The sequence below is a fragment of the Anastrepha ludens genome, chromosome 6 (genome assembly GCF_028408465.1).
Source record: "Anastrepha ludens isolate Willacy chromosome 6, idAnaLude1.1, whole genome shotgun sequence".
NCBI classification, from domain to species: Eukaryota; Metazoa; Arthropoda; class Insecta; order Diptera; family Tephritidae; genus Anastrepha; species Anastrepha ludens.
The window spans coordinates 126,831,132-126,856,405 of record NC_071502.1 but is presented as its reverse complement, the minus strand read 5'-3'; the positions used below and the strand labels follow the sequence as shown (position 1 = coordinate 126,856,405).

The window sequence follows — 25,274 nt, the reverse complement described above, 5'->3', positions numbered from 1 at the left end:
GGAAGTAGACTACTTTGACACACAAAACACAAAATCTGCTAGTGTCACCACCTTGAATGAATTTGTATTGGCTACATTTTAGATATTAAAGGCCCTCTGCTCAATATTTCGTTAGTAATATTTTTAACCGGGGGTAATTTAACCGGGTGATAAATTGAAATGAATTGAATTTAATTTTCACGCGTAATTCGATCATTATGATTTATTTTGTTAACATTTACCTTTGTCACATAAAGTATGAATGCATCTTAAATGGGGCAGTGAGAAGATATGTGTTAATGAAATTAAACTTAAATTATGTTAGTTGGGTAAATTTTCCAAAAAAGATTATGTATCTTTTCTCGTAAAAAAACTTTTACTTTCTCAAACGTACACCAAAACTTGGGAGGTATTTTTGAAAATGCCTAAATAAGCAACACTGAGTTAAAACAGTGCGACCAATATACAACAAGGCTTTTTGAGAAACACGTGTTGAACTTTTTTCATTGCTTTTCTTGAGTGCCATCATTTTCCATAGCTTGTTGAAGAATATATCGTTTGTGTTGGTTTTGTCTAAATATATATAAATTATGGGAAAACCAGGTAAATATAAAAAGATGGTTTCCCGAAGTAAAAGACATTTAATAACAAATTGTAATTTTAAAGGTTTCTCACCACGCGGCGGAGGTCGTGGACGCGGTGGTGGACGTGGTGGTGGTGGTGGTGGTGATCGAGGCCGTGGAGGCTTTGGTGGGCGGGGTGGTGGTCGTGGTGGTGGTGGCGGTAGTTTTCGTGGTGGAGCTGGTGGACGTGGAGGAAGAGGTGGTGGAGGCCGTGGCGGTCGTGGCGGCGGTGGTGCAGGCGGCTTTAAAGGAGGTTAACTTGAGTACTTTATGTGAAATTTTAAATATTGTTTGTAAATCCGTAGGTAAAACTGTTGTAATTGAACCTCATCGTCATGAGGGAGTTTTCATAGCGCGTGGAAAAGAAGATGCTTTGGTAACACGGAACTTCGTCCCAGGATCAGACGTTTACGGCGAGAAGCGTATATCAGTAGAGGTATTTTATACGGTATTCTTAATGGAATTGTGTAATAAACAATTATGATGAGACTGTGCAGGGGTACAGAACTTGGCAATTTGTGGCCATGAAACTATGTCGAAAAAATTAAAATCGCTGGTTTGAGACCTGTATGCGTATTTTAATAGGACAAAGTTTTAGAATAATGCACAACTGACTCTATTATAAAAGCTAAAGTTTGTTTATCATTTTCGTATTTGATATGTATATGTGTATATTCTTTTTGCAGACTAATGGCGAAAAAATTGAGTACCGAGTTTGGAATCCTTTTCGTTCAAAACTTGCAGCCGCAATTTTAGGTGGAGTGGATAAAATTCACATGCCTCCAGGCTCTAAGGTACTTTATCTAGGCGGTGCTTCCGGTACAACAGTGTCGCATGTATCGGATGTTGTAGGTCCTGAAGGTCTTGTATATGCCGTCGAATTTTCACATCGTTCGGGTCGCGATCTAATTAACGTCGCTAAGAAACGGACTAACATAATTCCTATAATTGAAGATGCTCGTCATCCTCATAAATATCGTATGCTCGTTGGAATGGTAGATACGATTTTTGCGGATGTAGCCCAACCAGACCAGGGTCGTATAGTTGCTTTAAATGCTCAACATTTTCTTAAGAATGGTGGACATTTTGTTATATCTATTAAAGCTTCTTGTATTGACTCAACTGCGCAACCCGAAGCTGTGTTTGCAGCAGAGGTGAAGAAAATGCAAGCCGATAAATTGAAACCGCAGGAGCAAATTACGCTAGAGCCGTATGAACGCGATCACGCTGTTGTAGTCGGTGTTTATAGGCCACCAGCTAAAAATGTAGGCTTTTAGAACCCATGGTTATGGCAATGCAGAACATATTTTATAACTGATAATATGTATAAAATTTGAAGATAAAAATGCAGTTTGCAAAATAATAATTAAATTTAGATAACATTAACTTTTTTATCTGAATTGAATATATTGTCCATTCGGGTCCGAAGGAATTAGTGTCGAAGCTTCAGGCAAATATTAGCTATAAGTTTGTTAGTGTAAGTGAATTTTCTTATACATAAAAATATTTTTACCATAGAAAAAAATACAAAATGTGTAAATCAAATGGTTTAATTCATTGAGTTATAATTTTTCATAAGGGATTGTATATCGCGCCATTGTGTGTGATTTCGACTTTATATACATAGGAACAATTTTATAATTTCAAACACGCTTGGAAACACAATAGATCATTAAATATGATACGTATACACATATGGTCTTTAAGATATGTACCCCCCACGTTTATACGGAAAATGCAAGTGTTTTAAATAACAGATATCCAAATGTATGTTTTTTATTTCATAGATTAATATAAATAATAATTCAACAACCTTTTAAAACTTAAACTAGTAAAAATAGGATATACATATAAATATAATTGGCTCGTAAACCATTTTTGGTTGTTCCACAAATGGAGGGACCTACAGTTTTAAGCAGACTCCGAGCGGCAGGTATTTTTTATGAGGAGCTTTTTCATGGGAGAAATACACTCGGAGGTTTGCCATTGCCTGCCCAGAAAATAGGAATAAAAAAGAAATATCGATGTGGTCATTAAAATAAGTATGAAATAGATACGATACAAAAATAACTGATTCCATTAAAAATGCTGATGCCACTGTGCCCACCTTTATTGTCAATGACTTTTTATATTCGATTTGGCATAGAGTGGATAATCCTACGGCAGGTTTCGTTTCATATTCATCAATATTTCATTCATTTTTTGCCATAAATCCTTATTTTTGAATGTTTCCTTCCCCAAAAGTTTTCAGTGTGGTTAAGGTCGGGTGACTAGCTTAGCCAATCCATAACTTTAACATTATTTTATAAAAACCATTTACGTACTAACAATAAGTAGTGTTTTGGGTTATGATCTTGCATACAAAGCGACCGAAGTGGCATATTTTCCCAACGGTGAAATCCCTTCTTGAAGTACCTATATTTGTCCATTTTACTGGTTATGAGGTTAGTGGTTCTACTCCATACCAAGAGAATTGTGGCTCCTGCGTAAAGGGATCCTTTTAAGTCATAAAAGGTCACTACAGCTGAAATCAACGGAAATCATCAGTGAGAATTGCACAGCCTCGATTGCAAATTATGAGCCTACCAGGAAGAATAGCTCGTTGTCACATTCCCATGGCAGCCGGTTCAACGTTACCGGAATGACTCGGGTTTTTCCCGACCAAGGGCTGCCGCCCCAGTAAACTAGCCCTGTCTAATGTACTGTATCCTACCCCCAATCTTTCGTCACAGGAGCAACTCATTGTAGCAAGTTTGCTCCAAATACTTCTCTTCCGGGCTGGCGTCGAACCCAACCCCGGACCAGAGGTATTTTACTGCTGCATTTGCCACAAACGGCTCCACCCGAACTCCACCTCGGTTAGGTGTAATCAGTGCAACGGGTGGTGCTATCTGGCCATGTGTTGCTCCCGCTCACAAGCGGCCCCTGCCTCAACGGCGACACTACCCTCAGTGCCGCCACCAACAACACCTCAACGGTAAGGAGCCCCACGAGCAACACAACTCCCTCTCTGACCCACAACCCTCCTGCTCCTACCCCAGTGCGGGGACAAACCAGCAGCTCTTGGTCCCCCGCACAGTCTGCTCCGTGTGTCAGACCGTAATACCTCGGAATCTGGTATCAGTCCAATGCAATTCCTGCAATGGCTGGTGCCATTTTCGGAGGTGCCCCTTGCTGCAGAGGTCTGCAGCCCGAACCGCCCCAGTGGCGCGGCCACCAGTCAACATCACTGGAGAAAACCGGTTGGTAGTAGGTGACTTTAACATACATGCACGGGGAATGCTGCTGGAGTGACAGTCCTTGGCCGGATATAAATCCAGGTAGTTTCGGTAGCGTAGAACCGACTGTTGTGGTTAGTATCGTGCGGAGTACTTTCACATGCTGGATGGGGTCAACTCCAGATAGGTAGGAGTTAAGTCTGCTACTGTATCCAGAACGTAATTGTGCCAAGGTTACGCGGGACTCTCGGGGAAGCTGGAGCTTTTCGTCTGCAATAGGTGGTGGTTGGACTCCGATAACGGCATTCGGGGGTCGGGAGCTTACGAAGGTGGTAAGGGTCTCCCGATGAATGTCGTTTATGGCCTGTCTGTAGACTGTCAGGTCTAGTAGATTGCGGTCAGTTTTGTCCTGGATTTCGTCAGCGTAGTCTAAGAGACGTCTCCTGACGTGCCTGGGAGGCGGCTCAGGCTCAAGCAGGTGTCTACAGGGGTGAAACCTGCGGTAACATCCCAGCAGGAACTGCTTGCCGAGCAATTTGTTATGCTCCATTACTGGAAGCATTTGTGCCTCGTTGTGTGGGTGTTGAACCGGGGACATCAGGAGGCAACCGGTCGCTGTCCGAATGGCAGTATTTTGGCATGTCTGAAGCTTTGTCCACTGCGTGTCACTAGCTCCAGGCGACCAGAAAGGCGCTGCATAGTTTAGAACCGGCCGACCAATTGCCTTAAATGTTGATAGCAACAGTTCTTTGTCTTTGCCCCAAGAGCTGCCGGCAAGCGATTTGAGGACCTTGTTGCGATTTTGGACTTAAGTGGCAATTGCGGTTGTATGCGCTGAGAAGGAGAGCAAACTGTCAAAGGCTACTCCCAAGATTTTGGGGTTGTTTACCGTCGGGATTGGTGCGTCGTCGACTTTTACCTTAAGGGACAGTTGACTTCCTTTGTCCAGGTGGTAAAGAGGGTCGCCGTGGATTTAGTGGGGGAAAGTTGGAGATTCCTCGCAGTGAAAATGCAAGAAAGGTCGGTGAGATAATTGTTTACTTTGGAACACAGACCATCGATGTCATTGCCCGACGCCATTATCGTACAGTCGTCAGCGTATGAGACCAGGGAAACTCGCGCTGGTGGTTGGAGGAGCTTCGAGATGTAGAAGTTGAACAGCAAGGGATAAAGGACACCACCCTGAGGTCCACCTTGCTTTATCTTCCTCTGTTTTGATGTTTGATCTCGAAAAATCACTGACGAGTGACGACCGCTCAAATAGTTTGCGGACCACCTCTTCAGACCTGGCGGGAGTGTCGACTGATAAATATCATCTAGTAGCGTGGAATGGCTGACTGTGTCGAAAGCCTTCTTTAGGTCTAACGCTACTAGGACAGTCCTCTCGCAAGGGCGGTTTTGGTTAAGCCCGGGGTTTATTTGGGGGTTTATAGCGGTGAGTGCAGTGGTGGTGCTATGCACTCGTCGGAATCCGTGCTGATGTGGGGCTGGGGCCAGGCGTTTCGTGAAGAGTGGGAGTAAGAGGGCTTTAAGTGCCTTCACTACTGGGGAAAGTATCGGACGATAAGATTCCCATTGGTTGGCGGGTTTCCCAGGTTTCAGTAGTGGAACCACTCTCCCTGCTTTCCACTTGTCAGGGATGATGAGAGTGGCCAAGGACAGATTGAAGACCCTTGTGAGAAATCCTACTCCCAAAGGTCCCAGGTGCTTCAGCATCAACGCGTTTAGTCCGTCAGGGCCAATGGCTTTAGATGTTTTTGATTTGTTGATGGGCCCCCTGAACCTCATCACCGGAGAAAGTGGCGCACTGTCGTTCGTCAGTTTGTGCAGCCTTCTGGTAGCACGACGCTTGGGTCTGTCGGCCGGAGGATGCAGTATAAATTGCCGGCTAAAATAGCTCGCGCATCTCTTCGGCGAAGTACAACCGTTGAGGGTGATGGCCACCTTGTCGTTGGGCTTCGTCGGGTTCGACAGGGACCTAACGGTGGACCAGAGCTTACTCACCCCAGAGGTGAGGTTATAGGTCTTTAAGTGCTCAACCCATTTAGTCCGCTTGTGTTGGTCTACCAGTTGCCGGATCTCCAAATTGAGATCCCTTATGTGGGGATCCCCAGGATCGGCATGGCAGCCGGTTCTACGTTACCGGAATGACTCGGGTTTTTCCCGACCAAGGGCTGCCGCCCCAGTAAACTAGCCCTGTCTAGTGAACAGTATATCAGTATATCACCCAGTTCTAAGTGCATACCCCGTTGCTTGAACTACAGGGATTGCCTTGCACTACACACCATAGAAATTGGAAAGGTACGCAACCTTTGTTTTTGTTATATCAAGAAAATGTCTTATAAAGTGTAAGCCTGATTAAAGCATTGCCTTGTGCACTAGTGATTTCACAGACGGTGGAATACCCTGGTATTTTGTGGATTTTCATCTCGCCACTTAAATAAAAGGAAAAAAATGCATAAAACCATTAAGGTAATAATTTATAAAAAATCAACGAGATTTATAAGCAACTTCGAACTTACACTTTACTATATTAAAATTTATTAACCTATAAAACTGCACACCAAAAATCTTTGTAGAATTTTTAATTAAACACCGTGGAACTGCTGATTGCTAAGCCGCACTATATGGCAGTAGAGCTGTGCGCCAAGGCCCTGCATAGTCGGTCAACTTTGCTAAACAATGTCGTGTCGTGCAGTTTCGTTGCCGCATAATGTGGCCTGCCTCATATGATTCCATATAAACTCTTTTTTTATATTTAGTAAAAAAGAAATAGTATTAAAAAGTATGTATGTACGTTAACAAGTCTCTATTTACTCTATTAAATTATATTCTTTAAATTCGTAATATTAGCATTTTAGTTCCTTTCTGTTTTTATAATTTAGCTCGAGTTTTTAAGCCAACGCTCTCGATTACCCCGCAACTTTGAAGGTGCTTTAAAAGACATTCCAAATACTCCTCCCGGTGCCTCACGAAATGTGCTGCATGCTGTGAACGTTCCCAACATTTGAATGAAACTTTAATGTTGGCGCGTTCCCAATTTTCACGTACCGCTTGATTCGACGAAGGTGGTCCAATTGGATCATTCTCCGATACAAAAAATAATGCTGGCTGTTTAACCAATGTAGAATGAAACATTTGGCTGGATCGCATATAATGGATTGTGGCTTGATTGTGGAATGTCTTCATGTGGTATCTATTTAGAAAAATGCGTGTTTTAAATATTTTTGCAAATAGAACTTATCGCACCCTAAATACAAAAGGGTCACAACTCAAAATGTACTTCTGCTCAAATATGAACGAGACGTTATCAATAAAACGGTCCGCGGATGACATATGGCAAAAATACATTTTTTGTTTTTTGGTAGGACTGTTATAAGCTTACATGGCAAATTTCAGCGTGATATGTCACATAGTTTGTTTTCTGTGCTACTGGAAACAAGTCAAGCTCGAGTGTGGAAAATTTTGAGTTGTGCCCCTTTTGTATTTAGGGTGCGATATGTACATATGTAGGTGAAAATAATGTAACTATAGTAATTAATGGACGTTTGTTTCTAAATAACTTACAACATATAGTTACGTAGTGCACTTTGCATGCGGGGATTTTTCGGAAATATCGACTTTGGCACGCCAATTGGGATTTCTGTAATATCAGCAGCACTATCCCAAATTTGACAAGCAATTCTATCCAATACTTGTGAGTAACTAGAAATTTAAAAAATCTGTATTTATTCAATTTGACAAACTTGACTCTCATTTTTTTATTATTACATTAGTCATTTTGCCATAGCATCATGGCTACAACGTTCCCTTATAATATATGTATGCATACATATATATTACATATAAGATATGTCTATATATACATAATATATATACATTATACAGAATATATGTGTATATACATATAACTGGTGCTTACACCCTTTATTGGGTGCCAAGTTTTATGTCGCCTCCGAACTACGGATGGTTTTTTAGGAGGAGCTTTTTCATGGCAGAGACTTTAATTGATCTGCCAAAATTCAAATTTTTAATACTGTTAGCTCAGAGGAAACCTTACGTAATAGATTTATAAAATTCCAAATTTTTATATACCGTTCCATGTCACGAGCCATTTGTAACATCACTTCGCCCAATTGATAAGCACCCACTGAAAATCCATGAATAACAATTGGCGCATAAGATTTGTTGATTTCCATAAATTTAAGCGTATCTGCAGCGACAACCTATAATTTAATACGTGCACGACAAAAAGGCAACAAATAGAAATAAAAACAGCCATATTTTGTTAGTATAAAGACTTATAAATACCACGGTCCAATAGCATTTTTGCAACAGAAAAGTGTCCATATAAAGTGCATCATGAGTATACCATTTTTTTTTTTTTTTTTTTTGACAAAGTTGTACTTGTCTCAGTTTTCCTTTTCAGTGAGTCAAATTTTCTAAATTTTGTTCATATAAATCTTTACATTACACAGTATGTACTCGTATAAAATGTGTTGAAGCCGATATAACAGGTAGTTTTCTGTTTTTACTTTCCATAATTGCATAAGTGTTTTTCTAAGTAGTTTTCCTTCTAAAAAGTGATATTATTGCTTGTCATATCTATAAGATTTCCGGCATGTAGATACGTTTCTACTTATTGATAGTCGAGTATTTCTGCTAATTACGAGTATATACTTTCCTATTTATAACTTTTACGATTTCGGCAATTCCCACGGTATGACCAAAATTTGAAAAAATTGACCCAGAATAAAAAAGACTGAGACGTGCTATACTACTACTATACATGCTGCACTTTCAAGGTTATATGGCCGGTTTTCTGTCCCACTCAAAAATTTTATTTGTTGTACTGTATAATTATATAATAATATAAAGTGAACTACTTTTGTTAAAATATAGAAACAAACCTGTGTTCCCTTAACTGGCCAAAGAAGCTGCCACGGTGTAACGTGTACGGCCATAACATCGAATCCCATATCAGTATAGATTTGAGCATACTTCCTTAGATGTTTTTGACTTGCCATTAGCCACGCCATAATTAAAACAAGTGGGTTTCTGGAAGGTTTCTTGAATCTGAATGGGAATATTTATTATTTTTAAATCTAAAATTTTATAAATTTGTCTGACTAACTCAAGCGTCTTTGGGTCCACTTCGCTGTTGAATGGTTCATTTGTGAAAAATGTCATATTTTTAGTGATTTCTTTAGTTGAAAGGAAACGACGATTTTTCCAAGTCGCCATTGTTGTCTAAACAATGTTAGAATTAAGAAATAATCAAATATTTTCAATGTCATTAGATCTAGAAATTCAATGATTTTAACAGGGGTATTCATAGCAAAAATTTTTTATACGATTTGCTGCACCAGGAAAGATCTTAAAGAAATACGATTATCTAAAAAAATTGGATAACCGGCTTCCTTAAACATTAATCTAAGCAGTAATTTTTTCGACATTGAAGTTTAGTAAAATCCTACAGCCCATCCTACCTCCCTATAGAAGAAATTTTAAAAGACGATATTGCAGATGCTCATGTACATATGTATGTATACATATATGTATATGTATATGTATATATATGAGAATGATAAAATTTCTTTGGAAATATGTTTGGAAGAAAATACAGAACCAGGCTATTAGTGATTTAATACAATCTTAATAAAAACTGCGCCTGCTTGTTGGGGAGAAATAGTTTGTAACCAAACTTCATATATCATACATATGTATGTATTTCATGAAAGTTTAGTTAAAGCTATTGGTTTTTATTTTTTATTTGAGGTCTAAATTTTCACTGCCTGTCATAACGTTGATTGGAGTCGATTTCATTACTTTGAGAATTATTGCAGACTTATAGTGTAGCTCAAAGAGTGTGTTTATTGAAAAGAAGTAATTTTTTCTGACGAATCACATTTTGATCTCAGTTGTTAACAAACAAAACTGTTGCATCTGAGGATCGAAACACCAGCACGTGATCATCGAGAAGTCAATGCACTCCAGGGAGTGACAATTTTGCGGATTTTAGAGCGGTGGGAACATCGGCCCTCTCTCCTTTTAATACCATTTCGGTCTATGGTGATCTCTACAGAAGCATTATAAACGATTTGTATCGCCTGAAATTGAAGACATGGATTTGAACAATGGTTCGAGCAGGATGTCGCACTATGTTACAATCGATCCTTTGCGCGCCATTTTCGGTAATCGTGCTCCATCAATAAAGGGAATGTTTGCTCTTTCGAAAAATTAACATTTTTTTTAAGTAACCACTGTATAGACTTCACTGTACAATACCGACATTTGTATAAGTATATATAAAGATAATATTAAATATTTTGTCCCATAGATATATGTACATAATAATTCGTGAAACTAGTTGGTGGAATCACTATATGGATAATTCTATAAGGAAAGTATTAGGATTGAATGGTCTTACTTGATGTATTAATTTAGTAGGCTCGAACTGCAATGGTATCTGTAGACTTGAAAAATGTCTGCAATTGGTCTGCTGAGCGTTAAGAAAATGCCTGTTTAAATTAGTGGAGTACCCACAGTTAAAAACTAGTGACGTAATGACTTTGGTGCCGCAGTTAGCTATTATGGTAAAATATGAAATTAAATAAAAAATAGTAAGCTTTTTAGAAGTTAAAAACAATTGACATAAATTATTGTTTTGGGTAGAAAGTATGTCAAATTTTGGTTTTTTACCACCAAAGGATATGTCGGTTACTGGTGGCGCTGCTACTACTGCTGTTGAATTATTATTTCCTGTTGGTAGGACTGTAACGGTGTTGACGTTTATTGATTTATTCACGTTGTAATATTGCGGAAAGTTAATATTTGACGCTCCCGTCAGTAAACGGAATATGCGTGCAGTGCTTCCAACACAATACATCGAAGAAACCATTTCGAATACACAGCGGCCCAAAAACTGCAATTGAAATAATATAAGATATTGATATACATTTTGCACGCATATGTACATATGTATGCCTATGTATGTACATAGTTGCGTATAATTATGCTTCCTAGTTTGGCATTCACTAAGGGTTTAGAAAGATTATACGACAGTAACACACATTTTGTGACTTGCTGTGATTACAATCCCACAATTAGACTGGCTAAAAAAACGTACATATGTTAATGTTTATACTATATACATATATCCAGTCGGAAATTGTAATGTATATTCATGTACCGGCTTTAAAATATGCATTATACATTCCACGATGTATCTTTTTCCTCCCTCTTTCTCTCTTATAATATCATTTCTCTTCTCGATTAAGTGGGTTTATGCATTCCGGTATGCTACCTTTTATATACGTTAACATATGCATCGAATGCCATGTTTGCGCATAAGTATATATTATACAGTGCACTCGCGGTAACTCGAATAGCCGCTAAGTCGAACGACGTGCTAACTCGAACACATTTTTTTCCCTATTGACTAGTTTGTAACTCGAACAATATTAAAGCTCTATAACTCGAACAAAAAAACAAATTTATTTGTACACACATTCTTTTCAAACATGTACATTTTGTACATACATACATATGTAATAGTATATGTATATAAATTATATGTATACTAGTGTATTGTCCATATGAATATTTCGACGTTAATATCCCGTTAGTTTTCTAGGAACAACATCTTGCATTGACCAAATTGCTTTAAATTTGTCATTTGTAGTGTATCAGTGCATGTGAGTAATGGATCGTAAAAGGTTGAAGTGTTTAACATTAAAAGAGAGGGCTGAAGTCCTTAACAAAATTAAACGTGGATGTAGTGTTACTTCTCTAGCGAAGGAATATGGGGTAGCCAAGTCCACCATAAGTCTTATAAAAAAGAAAGACAAGGCAATTTTAAAAGCAGTAAACAACACGTTTTTGGGGCTTGGGAAGAGGAGAACTTTAAAAGCTTCTGAGTTTCCTAAAATGAAAGCCGCTTTATACAAATGGTTTCTGTCCCAAAGAAAAAAGAATTACCCAATAAGTGGACTCATCTTGAAAGAACATAACATGAAAAACATAATTTACAGGTCGAATTTTCGCTTTATGATGTTAGCAAATGGAATGATGGTGCCGAATTTACCGACACAGAAGTAATAATTGAAACTAGTGATTCTGAGTCTGAGTTTAACAACACAACTGAGACATGTGAGCGGATATCATCTGAGGAGGCAGTTAGCTCTATCAATAAGGTAATTCAGTGGGCCACAACTGAACAAGTAAGCCCCGCAAAGGTTAACACTCTTCAATTGCTGCGTGAAAAAGTCATATTCAACATTGCTGCAGGCAAGAAAAGACAAACACACATTACAACTTTCTTTTCGGCCTAACTTTTCTGTAAAAACTGACTTTTTTGTGTTACTGACACAAAGACTGCCAAATATTTGATGAAAAATATTGAAACGAATTAATTATTTTAAACATATTCATGTTCATATCCATATGTAAATAAATAAATAAATTTAATTGAAAAAAATCGATATCGATGACTGTTTTTTTAACATAGCACACTCAATTGATAAGTCGAACAAATTCGATAAATCGAACAGCGCCTGTTTTAATTAGTTCGAGTTATCGCGAGTGCACTGTATATGTATATAATTAGCGCATACACCCCTTTTTGGACGTTTGGCCGAGCTCCTCCTCCTCCTATTTGTGGCGTGCGTCTTGATGTTGTTCCACAAATGGAGGGACCTACAATTTCAAGCCGATTCCGAATGGCAGATATTTTTTTATGAGGAGCTTTTTCATGGCAGAAATACACTCGGAGGTTTGCCATTGCTTGCCGAGGGTGACTGAAAAAAAAACTTTTTCTTCATTCGAGATTGAAACCAACGTTGTCTCTAAATTCCGAATGGTAGTCACGCACCAACCCATTCGGTTACGGCAGCCGAATTGCATTTACAAAAAATATATTTTATCATTTTAACTAATGCCGTTTTGGATTAATCATTTAACAATACTACACTTCTGAATATGAGTTAGAGTTTTTAATAATATATTTACAAAGTTCTTATTTATTCAATTATTTTATTTCTTCGATATCACATATGCCTTTTATTTGGAGTCTTTTTGAAAAAATATGAATTAAAGTACAAAATCTTTTTGTCCTGGGATCAATACGTATCGATTGGTATCCCTCTTAACCTTTTTGATTGGTTTGAATTTTGCAGTTTATCAAATTTATCAACAAAAAACCTGACACAACAAAAAAATTTTTAAACAAACTCAGCTGGTATGTCTTTTTCTACAAGTTTTTGGAAGTGATGGATAATTTTCCGTTTGTTCATTTATTGACTTTTTCTTCTCTTTTGGAGAGGGGTTGGTGGTTCATTTTGTTATCCAAAACAACTATTACTAGTTCGCTGCCTTTTGAATACATGCTAAAATGCTTTCGATTCGCTATTAGTTTTCTTAGTAAAACGAAGCGCTTAAATTACACTATAATTTACTTAAAATGCACGGTTGGGTACGTATCTCTACATATATCCTTAAATTTCCGAGTGGGTACCAACGAACACCTGTACATATATTTAACAACGAATCATTCAAGCGTCCACACGTTTCCACACATATGTATGTATACATTAACACGATAATGTATATATTTTACACAAACATGAATGCAATTATTAGACTTTGAACCTTGCACCGTAAAAAGATATGTATGTATATGCATACGTGGAATTGAAGTATTGCTAAAATAAAGGGGTTTAACATAGGAAATCTTTAATGTTCCTATGTGTACATTCCCCAGTTAAACTAAAGTGAATCGGGCAGCTTCAATGCAGTTACCAGAAAATGTCAATGAAATTCACTGGGAAGAGAATTAGAGACAGACGCTGCCCGAATATATTCTATAGTCGGATTAGAGAACAAATTACAGTAAGCGCTTATATCTAAATGCTGGTTAAATAGATGTTATTCCAAACCCTTTTCCGTTGATTTAATGGTAATTATTTAAAACACTTGTATTATTTGTTCAATGATAGACTTATACAATAATCGCCTAATAATCGCACAAGAAATTCCGTCAAATGCACTACTGTCCCTCAAAATCCATAAATACTTCTGACCGTAGTCAAATATCTTTGTTTTCTTTATGCCTTTATTATCAGAACAGAAATGCATTTGCCTGCATTTACAAAACTTTGAATGCATACATACACATGTAGAAGTAAGAAATGTCAGAGCGGACGTGAATGCTCAGTAACAGCTGTGATCAGCGCCTCCATTTGTTCATATTTCTCCTACCCTGTATCGACATCGCTTGAGTTTTTGAAAAAAAAAAAAAAAATTGAGCTATCTGCCGTCAGACTACACCAAAGTAACAGCCACTTGTGTAAGGCAAATATTAGATAAGTCACTTCTGTTTGGGAATATTTAGAAATGTAAAACGATCGATAGAGCAACCACCGATAGTTTAATGTGTGGCGGTTAATCGGGTGTAGCGAATTTGGAGGAATCAGCTGATTTTCTGACGTAATATGAGATATGATATGTTTACACATAGGTCGGCATAAACTGTAGCGGCGATGGACAAAAAAGGTAAACCGGCTGGAATTTAGAACAATGTATATTTGGGAATTTTTGGCAAACTATAATGTTATTTTTAATGAAACTTGGTGGAGATGTTAGTGACGTGTTAAGGAACACTCTTTATAACTTTAAATAATTAATTTTTTAATTATTTGCATTCAAAATTCCCTCGGGAACTTCACTATAATTTGCCACTCTAAATTTTTTAACATTTCACTAAAATTCACCAAATATACACTCACACGCGTGTTTTTACTGATTTTTATGCTAATATTCTAATTATTTCTATTAAAATTAAATGCAAATTCATTTGCCCTGTAATCACCTTCCAATTTTAAACGCGAATAAGAAGAAGATTGGAATTACAACAGTATGGTATTGCCGGATGCCTGCAAATGAAAGCAAAAATTAAGTACTTGAGTTTAGTGTTAATGATGGGGATGGGGGTTATTGTGCCTCCTTACTACATACACGCAAATTACGTTTTAATTTTGGGTTCAATGGTTTTAACACGGAAAGGAGTTTTACGCAAAAATACTGTGGATTGCGTAGCCGGAGTTGGACTGATGAGGTTTATTTTTTTGAAGCGCAGCCGAAGGCCGCCCACGCGAAAAGGAGTTCTACGCAAAAATACTGTGGATTGCGTAGCCGGAGTTGGACTGATGAGGGTTATTTTTTGGAAGCGCGGCCGAAGGCCGCCCACGCGAAAAGGAGTTCTATGCAAAAATACTGTGGATTGCGTAGCCGGAGTTTTACTGATGAGGGTTATTTTTTTGAAGCGCGGCCAGAGGCCGCCCACGCGAAAAGGAGTTCTATGCAAAAATACTGTGGATTGCGTAGCCGGAGTTTTACTGATGAGGGTTATTTTTTTGAAGCGCGGCCAGAGGCCGCCCACGCGAAAAGGAGTTCTATGCAAAAATACTGTGGATTGCGTAGCCGGAGTTGGACTGATGAGGGTTATTTTTTTGAAGCGCGGCCGAAGGCCGCCCACGCGAAAAGGAGTTCTACGCAAAAGTACTGAGGATTGCGTAGCCGGAGTTGGACTGATGAGGGTAATTTTTTTTGTGATACGCTTAATATCATTGTTTTTAAGTTTAAGTGAGTTGTATGTTTTTATTTTCAAAATTATTTCTCAACTTTAAATTACAGCAAAAAATACTGCAGTTTTACAATGAACCTTCCACTGAACATCCCTGCGATCGAACTTCGTTATCATTTCAGGTGTATGGCAACACCAACTTTTCGCTAAATTAGAGAACTTTAACCTTAAATTACTTAAAAACTATAAGCCTCCGACAGGTTCTGTTCTCAGTTTTAAGATGGGGATACACCCCTCTATCACCCCCTTTTAACCGTTTTTTTCAAAGCGATATACATTATACTAAAGTTTTCCCGGTAAAACTAAGATTTTAGTTTATTTTATAATTCACAAAATTTATAAAACAAGTCTTCGGCTTATCCGAAATTTATTTTTCAAGCAAAGTTCATTAGCGCGCTACCTGTCTGCTTCCCATGAGGATTGTATTGGATCCGTAAATATTTTAATGTGGTATTTTGTAAAAATATTGACAACATCACTTAAGCCTTTCAATGGGCTTACTTTCTTCTAGGATCAACTTTCATAGATTAATATATCTTCACTTCAGAAAATAATTCGCTTTTAAATTTTGTGGGAATATAGCATTGGAGAAAAACTATCAAAACTCATCGATTGCTGCAAAAAAATAAAACTATCGATAAGTACATCGATAATTTGACACCTCACCTATTTACAATACACAAATTTGAAGGAAAATGTTGTAGTTTTTTTGTTATGACATTTTTTACTTGAAGAACTGTAGTAGACGTGAAATAAATATGCTTCGAAAGTATACTGCTGCAGTTCAAATATTGTAAGTAAACGTTTCAAAAATAAAACGATTTCTCTTAGATATATACGAGTACATATTTTTCAATTATTTTAGATCGAGATTATCTCACAAAAAAAATACTTGTTTTAAAGAACGGAAACAAATTGCTTCAAAAGCTTCCAAATCAACGACTAATGAAAGCTCAAATGAGCCCGTAAAATTCTTTGGAAGTCGTGCCGCTACTTGGCGTGCCCGTGAGACAAGGAGTGGCGGCTCCGAGGACATATTGTGGTTTCAACCTTACGTCATTTCAGGAAGTTTGGCGGTGTTTTTGTTATACTTTTGCATTCTACGTGAAGAGAATGATATTGACAGACGGTTGGAAGGTAATCTGTTTGATCAGGTTGCTGGCCTTGAGGAAGTACAGCTTACCATGAACTATAAATATAACAAGGAAAATGGTCTGGACACTTCTGAAATTGAGAAACGTTTATCTGAACTAGGGGTCGATATAAAGCAATTCGATTTACAACAATTACATAAGCATTGAAAAGCCGAATCCATTTGGTTTCTGCTTACCAATATTTATATGCATGGATATTCGATACCGTTTACTAAGACCAATGCTACTTCCTAACAGTTGGGTAGTTCACAATCAATTCAATTTGTTATATTAACCAATTTAAAAACAATATACATTTTATCATAATTTTACATTATGTTAACTTAATTCGAATGCGCCGAAAAATGTTAATATGAAAATCTTCTCATAAAAAACCATCTGCGTTCGGAGGCGGCATAAAACTGTACGTCTCTCTATTTGTGGAAAGATATAAATACGTATACCACCAATTGGAAGAGGAGCTCGTCCAAGCACCCAGACATAAAACAACATTTTAGTCTTGAACAAATTTTCCGGGTAGTTACTGAGATTTCACGACTACGAATAAAATATTCACATAAAAACTATCACGTTTTTTTTCGCATATCAACACAATCTCATTTTTTGCCGACGTTTGTTGTAAACAAACCACTATCATATGCCCCCTTACGTTCGCAAATCAGCTAATTCCTTCGAAAGCGCTGAGGATTCGATAACGATCTGATGTTCGTTTCTACGACAGTCGGTTCTACGTTACCGAAGCGACCCGGATTTATATCCGGCCAAGGACTGTCACTCCAGCAGCATTCCCCGTATGTAAGTATGGGAAATGTTTATGCTGCTACAACAACAGCATCTGATGTTGTTCACACCTTCTGTATTCTCTTCACCACGAGTCTTACCTGTATAAGAGTGGTTTTAGCTGTAATAATTGAGGCACGTTCTGTCAGAAAATTTCTGCAACAATGTCAACTTCACGCGTTCTGTCAATAAAATATTGACAATCTGATGGTGATCACCAGGTAGCTAATTCGCACAATATTAGTTTTTTTTTACTGCTATGTTATAAGTATCGGCAACAGGATCGCAATATTGCGGCGAACATAACCACACCCATATGCTTATACCACGGAATGTGGTGATAGGATGAAATGACAGTTTATAAGCTTCCAATATAACATTTATTCATAATTTAAGAAAGAGGTATACATATGTATTGGAGTGTTATATATCATGTTACCACTATATATATAGTCAATTTTAGTTTAGAAGACACTACTGAACTTTTCTAAAGAGAAACGTATTTTCAAGCCTCATTAAACATGTTCTTGATATAGTTTGAACTATTTATTCACATTAGCTTTAACAGATGCTTCTGCTTCATGAATTAACAAATGACGTTTAAGACGATAATTTTCGTAAAATTTCTTACAACATATGTTACATTGTAACCTTGGTGGCTTGTGTGTGCGCAGATGGACATTTAAACTTGTACTACTTTTATACGATGCTCCGCATAAATCACAAACGTAAGCACGAATGTCGGTATGTGCCACCATGTGTAAGTTATAATCCGTCTTTGTTGAACTAATGTGCCTGCACAATGGACAATTCCATACATGCTTCTTCGTATGCCTATTCTCGTGATGCTTCCAAGTAGAAGGATGTAGAAATGAACGTTTACAATGCCGACACTTGAAGGGTGCGTCATCTCCATGAGTATAGTGGTTATGAACCAACAGTTGATTTTGCGTTTTAAACTCCCGCTGGCATTTGTTACAACATACCAATTGTAAATGGCTGAATGGAATAAATTCTAATAATTTATTAAAGTATGCGGGATGCGCACATACATAACCATCACGACTCCAACGACCTCTTTTTGACTTGATTTTCGTCTTGCTTAACTGCAACGAACGGAGATACTCACGTTCAAACCACCGAATCAGGGAGAGTATACTTGATCGGGCTAATTGCGGCGATATACATATGTTAAAGTAATCTTTCAGTTCTGTACAAATTTTTTTTGCACTCTCATCTCTTTTTTCTTTGTGGGCAAACTCATAATCTAGCTGATTCCATTGACATGGATGGCGCCGAAAAATATCAATGAAACCCAATATAATGGACGAATGAGTAGTACGTAATTGAAAGAAAGACCGCGCAGCAGAGCCCACTGTTTCCATCTGAAATAATACAATGTATTTAAATTGGAATCATAAATTAACTAATAGAAAATATTTGTAACATAATTACATAAATAATAAACTTACCGTGTTATCAAATAAATAGTTCTTTTCGAGATTGTCTTGAGTAATATTTGTTTCTCCGGTTATCTTCAAAGAAATTATATTAAATAAATATTGATATATTTATGTTCCAAACTCATATACATTTGTATATTCTTTACCTCTGAAAATTTTGGCAAAATTTCTACTTCTAATCGTACTATCGATTCCTCATCAAGGACACCCTGTTGGTCTGTATATTTTGGCATTATATCAAGGATGAAATCGGAGCTTTGTAAATTTTCTTTCTCACATAGTTCACTTTCAGGCTCAATATTCTCAGCACGCAGTACCCCTTCTGTTGATATTGGAAGAGTCGGCTTCTGCTTCCATTTATTTTCTTTTTCACAGGAAGATTTAAAGAAGTTTCCGTTTGCATCATTCAATTTTTCTTCAATAAGGTAATTTCTTTTAAAATCGTCATGTGTTAAACTCATATGCAAAGTAAAATGCGTCCATTGCTTAAACACCCGTAGGCATATTTGACATTTTATTTGAAATTGGAATTGTTTGTCGCTATTGATGTAGACACGCCCACATTCGCTACTATTTTTAAATGCCCTTGAAAACATTTGCTCTCAATATTGTTTAATACTTTATAAAATAGAATCAATTCATGTTCCTAAAGAACAATGTAAAATTTGTCAGCTGTACTAAAACGGATGATACTCAAGAATGATAGAATACAAGTTTGCGCCTTCTGAACTCGCCGTGTCGTAGAGCCCATGAATAAAAAAACAAAAGGAGAGAGAACTACTTTTTTTTAAGAGGAAGCAGAGAACGTTAATATATTACATTCTCTGGAGGAAGAATAGGTGATAACAATGGAAACAACCAAGCTGGATTTATTAAGGTGACAGCATTCACCCAGCTGAATTTTTCGCCGTAGGTATAGCTTACGTCAAAATCATGATTCAATTATAGAAGGTTAGGTAAGTAAACAGCTTTCTCGCTCCCTCTTGACATATCGGCTCCCTTATTTGAAAACGTGTTGCTTCTTTACAAAAAAAAGTACCTATTTCACAAAAAAATTTTTGAATTGTAGTAAAAACTAAACTTTTGGTGCAAATTATTTGGTCGGCAACACCGTTTCCACTTTGACGCTTTGCTTTGTTATTATTCGTTGAAAATCTTTTATCTGTTTGTAAACATTCAAGTAAGTATAATAATAAAAGCTAATTATTTTGTAAATTAACGTCGTTTTTCAGTATTTAGGTCGATTATGTCTTACATATGGTGATAGTCGATTATTTGGAGTCGGCTTTCTGCTGGAGAAAACCACCGGTTTGTGAATTTTCATACATGTAAGTCCAGATCAGACATTTGTAAAAATTCTTATTAAACTTTTTCATTCATAGGTTTTTATAGCAGCGTTTTTGCAAATATAACAGAGACCACCTTACATACAATACATAAACTACAGTTAGTAAGTTCTTTTAGAATATTTGCTAATAAATTGTAATAAATAAAAAGTTTTTATTTGTAGGACTTCACAGACGGGCAATTGCTGCGGAAGGTGTGTGTTGAAGAGCTAGGTGGCCCAACTATTGTGGTTTTTAGAAACGAAACGCGCGTATTTCTACCATTGTCTCATGTGGTGCTACGGACAATTTCATAGGAGACATGGAGCGTGTTGTGTATGATGGTGCAAATACCTGTTTAACATGTGACGGTCATTATGTGCCTAGTACTGCTACCTCTGAAATCAATTTGACTTCCGAACTGGCTGTCCACGTCGATACCTTACCCCATCTAGAACAATATGCTGTACGTAGATGTATGCGCAACACCTACACGAGCAAGTCCTCGCGCTTTAAGTCTACAATTACAGATAAGTTGTAATGATATATTTGTGAGTTATTTTTAAGTTTTTGGTTTACAGGTTTTTGATTTCTGTCTGAAGTAAGTGCAGCGTTCCAACACCTATACGAGCAAGTGCACCCACATTCCTCATATTTCCTCTCCGATTCATTACTGAGACACGTGGTATTGATATACGTAAATTTACAAACCATCACAATTACTAAAAGTGGATTATATTACCAATATCTAAAATTTTTCGATGTATTAGTTTTAGTCTATATTATTGTAATACATTTTCCTATTAATATTAGGGACGCAAAGTATATTAAGGTAGACAAATTTTAAACTATAAACTAGTAAATTTGTAATTTTTATTGCAAACTATTTTAACTCTTCTAATTTCAATTTTTTTCTTATATTTAGAAATGATCGACTGAACTTCTGCTTTCGCAATGTCTTTACGGTAACATACTACATGTACCTACATGTATTGTTATGCACGAAATAAGAAAAAAAATTAAACTTTCTGTTTCATCTCATTCCTGTCGATTAAGTATATTTTGACCTTTGGTGTATTAAAAGACTTGTACTATTGTAGTAAATTAAACACATTAAATTCCTTTATTATGACTATTTTTTGTTCTCTTCCACAAAATATACTCAAATCTATTGCAAGATTATATATATATATATATATATATATAATTGGCGCGGGTGGGGTGTTTGGCCGAGCTCTTCCTCCTATTTGTGGTGTGCGTCTTGATGTTATTCCACAAATGAAGGGACCTACAGTTTCAAGCCGACTCCGAACGGCAGAAAAAAAACACATACATAAGTAACATCACATAGTTCTGCGTGCTCTTGTGTTAGATAAACATCCAAAATATTCTAAATAAATATTACATTTGTTTAAAGAAAAAACTATAATTTTTCTGTCGTTTCGTTTTAATGTAGATTAAATAACCAATATACTTGTTTTTCTCTTAGTACAGGACTAATTAGTTACTTTACGTACTTTTTTACTACCTCTAGGCAAGAAGGGGAAAACATTTTTCCCTTTTTCCCATCCTTCGTAAATGCAGCCCTAAAATAAGGGAGTGTCAAAGCGCCCTTGTCACTACTTACCTAACCTTCTATAATTGAATCATGCGTCAAAATGATATGCTTTGTTTGTATAAATTCGCGAAAGCAATGGAAACAACCAATCACAAGAAATTATACGCACACACACGTTCTTTCTAACCGCAGCGTCTTCCACATAACGCAAAAAACTACATTTGGAGGCTTTATATTCATTTATGCTTTAACAATTTAATACGCGGAACTTCCCTGCCATTAGTTTGTATAGTTTTAATCTCACAAATCACAATACCACCAAGCCATTATCTGAATATTCACAAACATGTTATTTCTCCTACTTTTGTTTGTTTTGTACTGCATCAGTTCCCCTTGCAATACAATGTTATGTTAAAGGAAGAAAAATGCAGTCTAGAAAACTAAGATTATCGAAGATGCTGTCTATGGAGGCGTCACAAAACAATACCAACTTGAAATTGAGCAAATGAATCTGTTGAACATTGAGATTTTAATACTTCTAATTTTTGAATTAAGCAAACTAATAAAAACATAATTTCAATATTAAACTGAACAAACTTTTTTTCCATTTTTACCATTTCCACATACTTAAATTTTGTTTTTGTCCTACTTCTACCACCTGGTGTGAATTCTAATTGTCTATCGATACTTTGCTTTATTTTATTTGTATCGATATAAATTATCTATTTCCAATTTTGATGTACATGAAGAGTGCAGAAAGTGTTTAACTAATTTTGTGTATTTTCAAGTTATGTTGGGTTTTACAAGACTTTTATTACATAAAAATGGAGTTTCTGCTATTAATTGCAGGAGTTCCTTGAGCCGGCATCATCACATATTTAGCTGCAGGTTTCAAAAGGTGAATTTTTTATAAATAATGGTGTATTACGTATACTTGCAAGAAAGATTACCATTTGAGAGTATAAAAGCCGTGCTGAATTAAATTTATTTTTATGGCAAATTAATTGTATCATAAAAAGTAACAATTTATATCTTTTTCACTCAAGGACATAAAATTGGTGACAAAAGGGGTCAGAAATTGGCAAATTCGATGCAATAGCAACCAGGAGAGAAGTGATAAAGTAATTGGTTCGTGGTTACTTTGTTGTGGTGGTATGGTGTATGTTGCAGTCGCTTTAGGTTTGACTGAATATATCCGCATTAAAATACTATGCTTACATGTTCATTTTAATAGGTGGGGTAACCAGGCTTACCGAGTCAGGCTTATCAATGGTAAATTGGAAATTACTCGGTGAAAAGAAACCATCAAACTTAGAGGAATGGGAATCAGAGTTCCATAAGTACCAACAGTTCCCTGAATTTAAATTGTAAGTAAATATGTTAAAAAATGAATACTAGCTTTTCTATGTATGTATTGTAGTACATATTCTGTCGTAGCAACAATATAAAGATTTATATAAAGAAACGTTTGTCTTCATTCTCTTTTTTTAATTTACTTTTAGAAAAAATAGTTCAATGACTTTGGAAGAGTTCAAATTTATATATATGATGGAATATATTCACAGAATGTGGGGTCGCGCGATTGGAGCTGCTTTTCTATTTCCAGCAATATATTTTTGGAGACGGAACTACTTTACCAATACAACTAAAAAATATGTTTTGGTACTTGGAGCATTTATTGGTTTACAAGGACTTATGGGTTGGTATATGGTTAAATCTGGCTTGGAAGATAAATTTCAAGATATAAACGACGTACCCCGAGTATCACAATATCGTCTAGCTTCGCATTTAGGCGTTGCATTTATTCTATACAGCTTATTTCTGTCATCGGGTTTGAAGAAGTTATTACCACCAACTAAAATCCTATCGTCTTCAAAAAGTATTGTGCACTTGAAAAAATTAGCACACCTTTCTAAAGGCTTTGTGTTTCTTACGGCGATATCTGGTGCTTTTGTAGCAGGTCTTGATGCAGGATTAGTATATAATTCCTTTCCAAAAATGGCTGATAAATGGATTCCCGATGACATTCTTGCATTTGAACCAATACAGAGAAATTTTACCGAAAATCCCACAACAGTCCAGTTTAATCACAGAGTATTGGGAATAACTACGCTGACGGCGGTATCTCTCTTATGGATGTATTCAAGAAGATGTGTTTTGCCAAAACGTGCATATTACGCTATGAATGCCACCATGACTATGGTATGGTTACAGGCAACTTTAGGTATAACAACATTGTTAAACCATGTTCCAATCCCACTTGCCACAGCTCACCAGTCTGGTTCCTTGTTATTGTTGTCCTTGGCTCTTTGGCTATGCCAAGAATTGCGTGTGCTAAAGTATATTCCAAAATAAAATACATAATACATATAATAATATAACAAATGTTTTCATTTAATACTTGCAACAACTCGATTATTTTGTTATAAAGTGTTTTTAATGGCGCCACCTCCACTACCCAATTCGCCTGGAGTTAAACGTAATGACGTAATGATTTCTCTGTAAATTTGAATTAAATAAGACGACTGTGAAAAAAATGGCAAAGTGTGTAGTGCGCTTAAAAACGCTTATGAACGCGGAAAAGGACTTTTTTCCAGTTCTAATTAGAGAGTCTGTTTAGGTCCACATCACGCTGGACGCAGCTTGAAAGTAAAAGTTTCGTATGTAATTTTCGCGGTTATAAAAAAAAAGATGTCTGTAAAGTCGGTTTACTGACAATAGTTTAACGTGACAACGTCATAAGAAAATATTGATGGAATGCTTGCAAATTTTCAAAACAAAATTTGAATTTTACTTGTTTGGTAGATATTTTGTATGGATATAGAGGAGGGGGTAAATGGAATTGCAATAGAATAGGTCAAGTTACATTTACACAAACGTGAAAAATGACGAAACATTTATCAAATTCATGAAAGATATCTTCAATTTCGATTGTGCATCAGACGTTAATAAGTCAACTACACTAAGAGGCACCATCATCGATTTGCCTTTTTCAAGACACTACACTCGAAACACTCCCTTTGATTTCCTACTTTTTCTATCATCGTCCTATTCTCAACAGAGAAATGGTTCATTACCATGCACACAGGAAGAAGGCATATGCAAATACAAGTACAGTAGGTTCTGTTTTTATGCGGTAGATACGTTCCGCAAGAAACAGCATAAAAAAAGCTACTAGTTCTATAGTAAAACTATAGATACGTTTCAAAAGTGCTAAAACGGCATAAATCTGAAATAATGTAATAAAATCGCTTAAAAAAGGGCACTAGTCCCATATTATAACTATAGATACGTTCCATAGACCGCATGAATCTAAAATAATTAAATAAAATCGCATAAACAAAATATTGTATTTTTGAAAATTATATCTTTATTTAAGAAACGTCAGAATCGAAAAATAAATTTAAGTCAGAAATAGAATCAGACAATACCCACATGTTGCGCGTTCGTTTAGGATTTGGCGTAAAATCACTTTCGTCACTTGAGGAAATGTACACGTCTGATCTAGATAGTTATGCAGGCGGTTCCATACT

The 25,274-nt window shown here is 36.5% G+C and overlaps 5 protein-coding genes and 1 long non-coding RNA gene across 13 annotated transcripts; 4 read left to right on the top strand and 2 right to left on the bottom strand.

The window, feature by feature from the left end:
- The first annotated feature begins 437 nt into the window (after positions 1-437).
- On the top strand, positions 438-2,155 carry LOC128868525 (rRNA 2'-O-methyltransferase fibrillarin). Its single transcript, XM_054110715.1, has 4 exons — positions 438-582; positions 646-855; positions 908-1,038; positions 1,289-2,155. Exons 1-4 carry the CDS (start codon positions 570-572, stop codon positions 1,877-1,879), a joined length of 945 nt encoding a protein of 314 aa, XP_053966690.1. The 5' UTR covers positions 438-569; the 3' UTR covers positions 1,880-2,155.
- A 4,128-nt stretch (positions 2,156-6,283) lies between these two features.
- On the bottom strand, positions 6,284-14,152 carry LOC128868524 (uncharacterized). Of its 6 annotated transcripts, XR_008455133.1 has the most exons (9): positions 10,798-11,324; positions 10,523-10,745; positions 10,251-10,408; positions 8,955-9,070; positions 8,731-8,896; positions 7,916-8,046; positions 7,388-7,525; positions 6,638-7,016; positions 6,284-6,566 (listed from the first exon to the last, which is right to left on the bottom strand). XR_008455133.1 is itself a non-coding variant. In XM_054110712.1 (8 exons), the coding sequence occupies exons 2-8, from the start codon at positions 10,719-10,721 to the stop codon at positions 6,695-6,697; spliced, it is 1,230 nt and encodes a 409-aa protein (XP_053966687.1). In that variant the 5' UTR covers positions 10,722-10,745; positions 13,991-14,152; the 3' UTR covers positions 6,615-6,694. The 6 variants fall into 6 exon arrangements, 5 of the variants coding, with proteins under 5 accessions (XP_053966687.1, XP_053966686.1, XP_053966688.1 ...); XM_054110712.1 differs by lacking the exons at positions 6,284-6,566; positions 10,798-11,324 and adding an exon at positions 13,991-14,152 and having other exon boundaries at positions 6,615-7,016; XM_054110711.1 differs by lacking the exons at positions 6,284-6,566; positions 10,798-11,324 and adding an exon at positions 13,756-13,953 and having other exon boundaries at positions 6,615-7,016.
- Positions 14,153-16,127: 1,975 nt separating this feature from the next.
- LOC128868172 (uncharacterized) lies at positions 16,128-16,926 on the top strand. The gene is made up of 2 exons (XM_054109977.1): positions 16,128-16,254; positions 16,327-16,926. The coding sequence occupies exons 1-2, from the start codon at positions 16,220-16,222 to the stop codon at positions 16,760-16,762; spliced, it is 471 nt and encodes a 156-aa protein (XP_053965952.1). The 5' UTR covers positions 16,128-16,219; the 3' UTR covers positions 16,763-16,926.
- Positions 16,927-17,910: 984 nt separating this feature from the next.
- On the bottom strand, positions 17,911-19,683 carry LOC128868170 (zinc finger protein 567-like). 2 transcript variants are annotated; one of them, XM_054109974.1, is made up of 4 exons: positions 19,136-19,683; positions 19,005-19,075; positions 18,868-18,930; positions 17,911-18,780 (listed from the first exon to the last, which is right to left on the bottom strand). In XM_054109974.1, exons 1-4 carry the CDS (start codon positions 19,452-19,454, stop codon positions 17,938-17,940), a joined length of 1,296 nt encoding a protein of 431 aa, XP_053965949.1. In that variant the 5' UTR covers positions 19,455-19,683; the 3' UTR covers positions 17,911-17,937. The 2 variants fall into 2 exon arrangements, with proteins under 2 accessions (XP_053965949.1, XP_053965948.1); XM_054109973.1 differs by having other exon boundaries at positions 19,005-19,683.
- A 19-nt stretch (positions 19,684-19,702) lies between these two features.
- Positions 19,703-21,069, top strand: LOC128868173 (uncharacterized). Of its 2 annotated transcripts, none has more exons than XR_008455073.1 (4): positions 19,703-20,038; positions 20,098-20,186; positions 20,241-20,308; positions 20,369-21,069. It is a non-coding gene; the product is annotated as an uncharacterized LOC128868173 (long non-coding RNA). The 2 variants fall into 2 exon arrangements; XR_008455074.1 differs by having other exon boundaries at positions 19,986-20,038; positions 20,091-20,186.
- An 822-nt stretch (positions 21,070-21,891) lies between these two features.
- Positions 21,892-24,126, top strand: LOC128868171 (cytochrome c oxidase assembly protein COX15 homolog). The gene is made up of 4 exons (XM_054109976.1): positions 21,892-22,639; positions 22,788-22,920; positions 22,976-23,108; positions 23,244-24,126. Exons 1-4 carry the CDS (start codon positions 22,532-22,534, stop codon positions 24,094-24,096), a joined length of 1,227 nt encoding a protein of 408 aa, XP_053965951.1. The 5' UTR covers positions 21,892-22,531; the 3' UTR covers positions 24,097-24,126.
- Positions 24,127-25,274: the final 1,148 nt, after the last annotated feature.